General features: G+C 42.3%; 1 protein-coding gene across 2 annotated transcripts; it reads right to left on the reverse strand.

Moving 5' to 3' along the window:
- Nucleotides 1-692: 692 nt before the first annotated feature.
- Nucleotides 693-7,632, reverse strand: stom (stomatin). 2 transcript variants are annotated; one of them, XM_070924920.1, is made up of 8 exons: nucleotides 7,513-7,620; nucleotides 6,764-6,793; nucleotides 6,313-6,422; nucleotides 5,899-5,971; nucleotides 3,849-3,931; nucleotides 3,424-3,627; nucleotides 1,150-1,284; nucleotides 693-941 (listed from the first exon to the last, which is right to left on the reverse strand). In XM_070924920.1, exons 1-8 carry the CDS (start codon nucleotides 7,574-7,576, stop codon nucleotides 753-755), a joined length of 888 nt encoding a protein of 295 aa, XP_070781021.1. In that variant the 5' UTR covers nucleotides 7,577-7,620; the 3' UTR covers nucleotides 693-752. The 2 variants fall into 2 exon arrangements, with proteins under 2 accessions (XP_070781021.1, XP_070781023.1); XM_070924922.1 differs by lacking the exon at nucleotides 6,764-6,793 and having other exon boundaries at nucleotides 7,513-7,632.
- Nucleotides 7,633-7,942: the final 310 nt, after the last annotated feature.

Consider the following 7,942-nt stretch of genomic DNA (forward strand, 5'->3'; position numbering starts at 1 on the left):
GATAAAGCAAAAAAGACTAAATCCACCATGATTTCGTCATGGCGGCTTTTGCATGGATCCATCTCGTGCCTCTGGAATTGAAACAGTTCAGTCTGTTTATGCACCACATTTTCTTTTCTCTCCAGTAAATAAAAAAACAGCATTGCCAGCGTTTCGCGTTTCACTCTCCTGATGAATGAGAGCAGAGCAGGTTCAGTGCAATAGAACGCAAGTTTAATTCTTAGGTTGGAATAGGTTTTACACTAAAATTCAGTGTAAACATGCAATGGCACAGCTGACATCTAAAAAAGATTTATTTTGGTTTTAGTAATTGTGAATAAAGCCATGAGTCTCATATGGACATCATGACGACAATTTTAGGCATAAAATGATCGCAGCACTATGATGCTGGCAGTGGTTGCAAGAGTGCCACAATGTTATATATATATATATTGATATATTAGATACAAGTACAAGAACGTGTGTGTGTGTGTGTGTGTGTGTGTGTGCACGCGAGAGAGAAGGTGTAAGGCCACATGTCCAGCAGGCACTTTCCTTTTACTTTTCCTTTGTAAAACGGATGAGATGAAGGTTTGGTTATTGTTAAAGAATATTTTTTACAACAAAAAGGCAATTTGGAATAAAGTAACCAAAGACTTGCTAGAAAGTGGTCAGTTAGTTTGTGTTGCAGTTTTCATTTTAGATTGTGAATATGTGTGTGTGTGTAAGTGATGCATGTTGTGTGACAGATGTGTTTTGAGCCCCCCCCCCCCTCAGCGTTTGATGAACCCCTGCATCATCTCCAGCGGCAGCGGGAAAATGATGGTGGAGTTCTTCTCGGCGGCGATGGTGTTGAGGGTCTGAAGGTAACGTAGCTGCAGGGCCGACGGTGACTCTGCGATCACCAGGGAGGCCTCCTTCAGCGCCCGCGACGCGTTCATCTCTCCCTCCGCTGCGATCACCTGGAGGAGAAGGCAGGACGAGAGAGGCGAGTCAACAAGACAGAGGGTGAGGGGTGGTGAGGAGGAAAAGAATACCCTTTTTCCCCCAATTTTTCAATTTGATGGGCAAAAAAAGCTGCCTGGACTACGGGAACTTGTAGGAAGGTTGTGAGGTTTGAGTGGATCCCCTACTTTAAAACGGAGTGACGGTGAGGCAGAACCACCCTACCTTGGCTCTGGCCTCGCGGCTGGCCTCAGCCTCAGCAGCCATGGCTCTCTGGAGCTGAAGGGGCAGCTTGACGTCTTTGATCTCCACCCGCTCCACCTTGATCCCCCAGTCGTCCGTGGCATCGTCAAGTGAGGACTGAGGAGACGGAGAGACAACGTGTTTTCTGAAGTTTCCTACTGAAATATCTAATTTTGTCAGCATTTGACAGAAACCAGCAACACGTCAATTTGTTTGTGATAAATTCTGATTTTCTCACTAAGATTTAAATAGACCAATCAAAGACCAAGATCAGCCCCAAACTCCCTCCTCTTTAAAAAAAAAAAACTATTTTGTATTTTCCTAAATTGTCCAGCAGATGGAGCCCAACCTGGGTGCACGTTTCTCTCTTGTGGACAGAAATCAGTTGGTGTAAAGGTAAAAAAAAAAATAAATAAATAAAAAAGGTTAATCAAATATAGGTGACGCATACTCGCACCATAACGCAAAATCTGATCCACAGTGCCGCAGTCATTTTACACCTACAGCTATTACGTTGTGAATAACCACCACTAAATGATGGGCAAGAAGCAGATTACATGGTTTACTTTCACTTCTATGCATCAAATATTTCATGAAGGATGTTTTCAGATCGACACCTACACACATTTCGAGCCTTGAAACCATAAAAACAGATCTGTCTCTGTGCTTAGTACAGTGGCGGTGTTGAAGAGAGGAGCTTTGTTCTTGTTGTGTTTAATCAAATCAGACAAAGCCTCCTACTGTGAAAAGAAAAATTAAAACGTCCGAGGCTATGCTCTGTGCTGCACGCTTGTTGAGTTTGTCTATAAAAAGGCCTCTGCGTTTATGTTTAAGCTGTCAACAACAGAACGACTACTGAACAGTGATTCGATCAAGGCTCTTACTGCAGCAGCAAAAGGTATCACTGATGGTCCACAGGTACAGGTGCCATTTAACCAATCAAATCACTACATTATACTTCTACAGTTGGCTCAGTTCAACCCCACCCCGGTGTCTCCGGCTTTCTCCACATCAGTGTGAAGACAATTCAGAGTGCTGTCATACTGAACACATACATTAATGGACTACCAGCTGATCTTCAGACTGTGTGTGCATCAGAAATAAATATTGGATCGTTTACAGAAGCTCAGCATAAACTGGAAGTAAAAGTTTAATGAATAAATAAATAATTGAACTCAAACAGCTGTGCTCAACATGGAACACAGGAACATGATTAAGGTTTTCTTAGTTTCCAGCTGGTGCACATTTTAACCGCAGTCAGTTAGTTTACCCCTGACACTGAGTTCAGGCAAACCTGACTCTGAGCAAGCAAGGTGGCACCGTAATCCTCCATTCTGTTTTGTCTACTTGGCAGTCTGTGTTACTGGAGTCTCATATTATTGCATTACATTTATTTTTACTGACTGCATAATGCGTTTTTTCTACATTATGCCATAATTCATATTTAACATTGTCTTTTCTAACAATCACAGGAACTTTGCATCACAGTGAAGGAATGCAATATTATCTCGAGGGCTGACCCGTTGCCATGGTAATCGACGTCCAAATCAGTATTCAAATGCTGCATTTTTTTTTCTTCATTATTATAAATGCATTACCCCAAAAATCCCAAATAGCCCATGAAATAAGAAATAGTAATCCAACATTATTAACATTAAAAGGCAGTGTTTCCCTCAGGTTGAAGCGGTGGAGCAGAAACATCCCCATAAGAGAGCCTGTACGCCAGACACTGAGCTGCTGTCAGCATCTGCTCGTCCCTTTTATCTGAGTTTCCACATAACTGTTGTTTACATCCAACAGAATGCCATTGATATCATTTTAAAAAATAACTCAAAACTGCACTCTCCTGAAGCTTTAAGTCTTATACTTTCACCACTGCAAACTAAAATCTATAAACATTCTATACCAGTTTATTACCTGCCTCACAAGACAACACAATAGACCTCTGGCATGGCTCCATATAATGATGCATATAAATGTGTAGCGCTCCCCTGACTCCGGTCATCTGACCGCAATGCTATTCATCTCATCCAATAATACAAATCACTTTTGAAGCGGAGAGAAAAAGTTCTGGACAGAGAGTGTTTTAAAGACATGGACTACATCTGTTTCTGTGTGGACACTATCATTGCAAGAAAATTTCAGATTAAAAGTGACAGCGCTAGTACATACAGCCTGGTGAGCATATTAGTGCTAGCTTGTTGTTTTGGATCACAGTGCGAGCTAACAGTGTGTATAACGGCTACTGGGCTCTACCTGCATACTGTGTGCGATTTCTTCACGGTCAGACAGGATCTCCGCCAGGTTCTTGGTACCCAGGACGTTCCTCAGGGTGGTCTGGGCCAACAGCCGGGTGGCAGCATCCGCATTAGTGATGTTTGCCACGGCCAGAGTGGCATTCTGGACTCGGTAGTACACCACACCATCAACACTTACTGTCACAGAGTCTTTGGTCAAAACCTGAGAGCAGGGCGGTAATTTAACACAGGTTAGGAAATAAAAAGGTAGAAACTGTGAAGTGATGTTGAGGGGAAAGTGTTCTATGGAAATGTTCAAAGGATCCGTATTGTTTTATTTGCTGACGAGCGCATCACTGGTGGGCTGTACCAAGAATCTGCCCCATTATTTTGATGTCTGTGAATGTGACAAAGTGTTTGTTTAATGTAGTGTGCATGTCATACCTCTTGCGGTGGGATGTCGAAGGTGATGGTGCGCATGTCCACGTTAATAAAGCTGTCAGTGCACGGCAAGATGAAGAACAGCCCTGTGTAATCACAAGAATGCAAACAGTTTTAACAAAGACTAAAGCCGCTGTAAACACAATAATGAGGAAGCTTCTTCACAAATGTTTGAAAACACCGGGATGAATGAAATTCGGGCAGGAGGCCAAGTCAAGCTCTCTTTATAAGACTGCAGCTGTGCTGACAGCGAGGCAAAGCTGGGGATATTTGCGGCTTTCATAAGCACGTTTCAAGTCACAATGATTGAATTAGTGCATTAAACAATGCTAGGCATGTGCCTGAGTGAAGCAGACATGTGCTAGGTGTGCAATCATTTAGCAAACATTAATGCCACCCCAGTTAGAGACTAGTGGGTGGCATTGCCTGTCAGGATATTGTGTATTTAAATGGTGAGATAACAGCCATCTGTTCACGAGGGGAAACAAAAAGAACAGCAGTCTTGTCATGCCGTTTCCATCGTGACATTTCCAGCATTCTCAACAATTTCTGTCAGGCAAGTAAAGAGGACTCAAGTCGCTCTCACACAGACTCTGCAAACCATCTCATGATGCAGTGGAAAATTCCACTGATAAGAAAAAGCTTTGTTCATGGCAGAAGAGAAGTGTTTACAGATGCAAAATGTTCCACAAACATACCCTTTTCATTTTATGACAAACTATCCCCACGAGTCTGTTTCAAGCTAACTAAATGGGGAAATGTCTCTAAGTCACTGTTGTATAACAGCTGTTGTAGAGGGAGAGGGAGCCAGATTGTGAGCGCGAGAGTAAGGGGCATTACGGGAAACCAAATGCTGAATTCAACTTCAGCACTGGCTCCTCCAGCACCACAGGAATGTTAAGTTTGCTGGCAGAGAGCTATTATTACACCGCACTGTCATAAACAGGCTCCCCTGGCACTCTGAGAGTCACATTTCAGTATTTTGAGAGGACACTGCCTGGTTTTTAGATCCCGTAAAACAAGAAATCAAAGATAAAGAGACAGTTGAGTTATGAGATGCATGCAAATTATTCCTCGTGGGAGTCTGTATTTTTTTTTAACTTAAACAAACACACTGCCTTTCAAAACAGAAGTCACATCACTGAGAATAGAATGATTAAGGCATTACGGCAGCGAACAGACACATATGCAGAAGCATTGCCAGACATATGGCTCTGTGGACTGAGAGCCCACATAAATGGGGGCCTCAGTGAACTTGTGTTGGTGCTCATCTGTGTGGTAGCATGTCACTTGGTTGAACTTTGAGGTAGGACATCATCTTGGTGTTATTATCAGGCCGACATATTTTTCCATTTTGAATTTGTACAACTGATTTCCCTTTTGTCATCCTGCCCACCAACAGGAAGGGGAAGGGTGGGAAAGTACAGTAAGCCCCCCTCTCGTGTGATCCTTCCCATGGTATCTTCCATTTTGCTTCAGTTAAGAATTTTTTGGGATGGCAATGTCGGACTGTGCGATTAAAAACTATTTGTTTGTATTTAAAAGCTAATTGATATGATAAACCATCAAGAGGGCCACACTCAACAACGCTGGTGTCCTTTCTGTGCTCAGCATCCACCCTGCAGCTCATACTGAATGTATGTCAGTCATCTATTGTGGTTTGTGGTTTCTGCTACTTGTAAGTTTAGATATTACTCAGTCCTCCTCCATATGCCTTCATCACAAAAATACAAATGTTTACCCTATCAAACCTCGAATTTATGAGCTTTAGAGGAGAATACAATGCAACTCTAAATCTGAGGAAACCTGAGAACCTAAAGCTGAACTGGCAGAACAACTGCTCTCGAAGATATTCTAGTTTTAGAAAGTTATTTCTCTGTGAAGCAGATGTTAGAGCGTAACACAGTAGATCTTGCAATGCAATTTATAGTATCCTCTAGGGGGACATGCAGACACTGGAACCATGTTTGAAGTACATTTTAATAATATAACAGAGGATGTGGATGGATAAAATAAAAAAGATATATGGTGGTGTATAAAACCTTTTTCTGACCTGGACCTTTGGCTCCTCCTCGCAAAATGCGCCCCAGGCGAAAGATAATGGCTCGCTCATACTCCTTCACAATCTGCGTGAAACAAATCACATACAGTAAAAGGCTTGTACTGTACACAAGTCTTTTCTTTCTCTTATTTGTCATTCAACAGATGCAATTGGATATTAGGACTGAGCGGTTTCCCTGCTCCCTGAGGATACCTGTTAATTAAGGAAATGCAAAACAATGGTTCACCAGCTTCTAAAGGCTGTTAAATGAATACACATAATATAGGGGATGAGTCTGCAGTACAAACCCAAGCATTTTCAAAACACTAAATAAACAGTGTAGTTATCCTCAGTAATTTACTGTACTACACAGCCAGCTGTGCTTGTCATGTGGAAAGTAAACACTGGGTTTGACCAGCAGCTGACCTTAATGCACATCCATATGGAGATGGGGAGAGTAAGCAGCATGAAAATAACGGACATCGCCACCAACAGCCAGCCACACAAGCCAATGTCAGTGTCTGGGTTCTCCAAAGCTGGGGGGGAAGAAGACAAACAAATGAAATAAATTCAACTGATTCAAATAATCCATGGGAATCCATGAATATACTGAATTCAGAACATTTGCAAACAGCTGCTCAAAGAGAAAGTTCTTACTGATGCCTCTATTAAAATACTTCTAATCCAATCATGCATCGGAGCAGCTTTCATCCATCTCTGCACCACCTCTTGTAACTCTGTATGGTTAGTCAGGTTTAATGTCACCTCCACCCACAGATAGAAGGCATTCGTTAGACTAAACACTGGCTCAGTCTAATTTCAGTCACTTCAGTTAAACTTTGATGACATGCAACTATTCAGTGAATGAGATCCGTACCTTCATCATGTATACCATGTCTGCTTGAACCTACAGACAAAATTAGAAGTCAAAACGCCGTTGAACGACTTACACTTGCATTAGTTAAGTATAGTTGAATAGTCAGTGACTAAGATAAGTGACATGTTATAAATGTTACTTTACAATGTCAATAGTTGGCCTGGATTATTGCCGCGGCTTTAGCTACATGCCTACGTCACTGATATAATCGACACTAATTACCACAGGGCTTCACAAACTGACCCCACCCTGGGACTGACGGTAAATCCAATTTCCTTCAGCCAACTGGGCGGTCAGGTCCTACATTTTCCCCAATATTACCCAGCGGTCTTTTCGGAGTAACGTTAAATATATCGATAAATAACCCCGAAGACAACCAACGGCTGCACAACCGTTCGCGTTGTCTACGTTTTATTTATTGTCTACGTTTAAGTATTTATTTCGCATTGGCAAAATTGACCGTCAAGACTGAAACGTTACCGTTATCTTACGTTATCGAACGCTAACTAATATTAGCATGTGAGCATGCTAGCTGAAGGTAGCTTTAGGTTGGTGGTCACTGTTAGCTAACTTCCACTGCTACGTATGCTATTTTCCCGCTTTCACACCACATAAAACACACAATTGGCATTAGTGTTCACTTTCTCTTTGCTACCGTTGAGAGAATACTCATAATGCCCTCCGTGGCCAAGCTGGCCGAAATAGCATACTTAACACTAGCACACTAAGTGACCAAGCGTTAGCGCTACCTGATTGACGTTCTCGTCTTCTGGATTCTTTCATAGCAGCTTCTTCGTTGTCCATATCCATCATTTAGATAACGCCAAATACAAAAATGGTGTCAGCAAGTCAGCGTCGCCCTGTGTTTACTGAGTAGTCGTGTCCCCCGTCCCCGGCAGCAGCTGCTGAAGTGTGGGTTCGGGTACACCCTAAACTTTGACTTGTAGGTGCTGTGACGCGGAGGCTCTGATCCAAGGCTTAATGAAGTGGGCGTGGTTCAGCCTTCGAAACATTAGACATTTCACTAAAGTCGTGTAAAATTCAAACATGTGTTCTTAAAATGCCGTCATCTTGGCACACTTACATTTTGCTATATTGTACATTTCCTAAACATCACAATTCACCAACAAAAGAGCAACAGTTACCCAGATGTACCCTGATCTTCAAGGTAACAATGCA

Source organism: Enoplosus armatus, chromosome 18, assembly GCF_043641665.1.
Source record: "Enoplosus armatus isolate fEnoArm2 chromosome 18, fEnoArm2.hap1, whole genome shotgun sequence".
NCBI lineage: Eukaryota > Metazoa > Chordata > Actinopteri > Centrarchiformes > Enoplosidae > Enoplosus > Enoplosus armatus.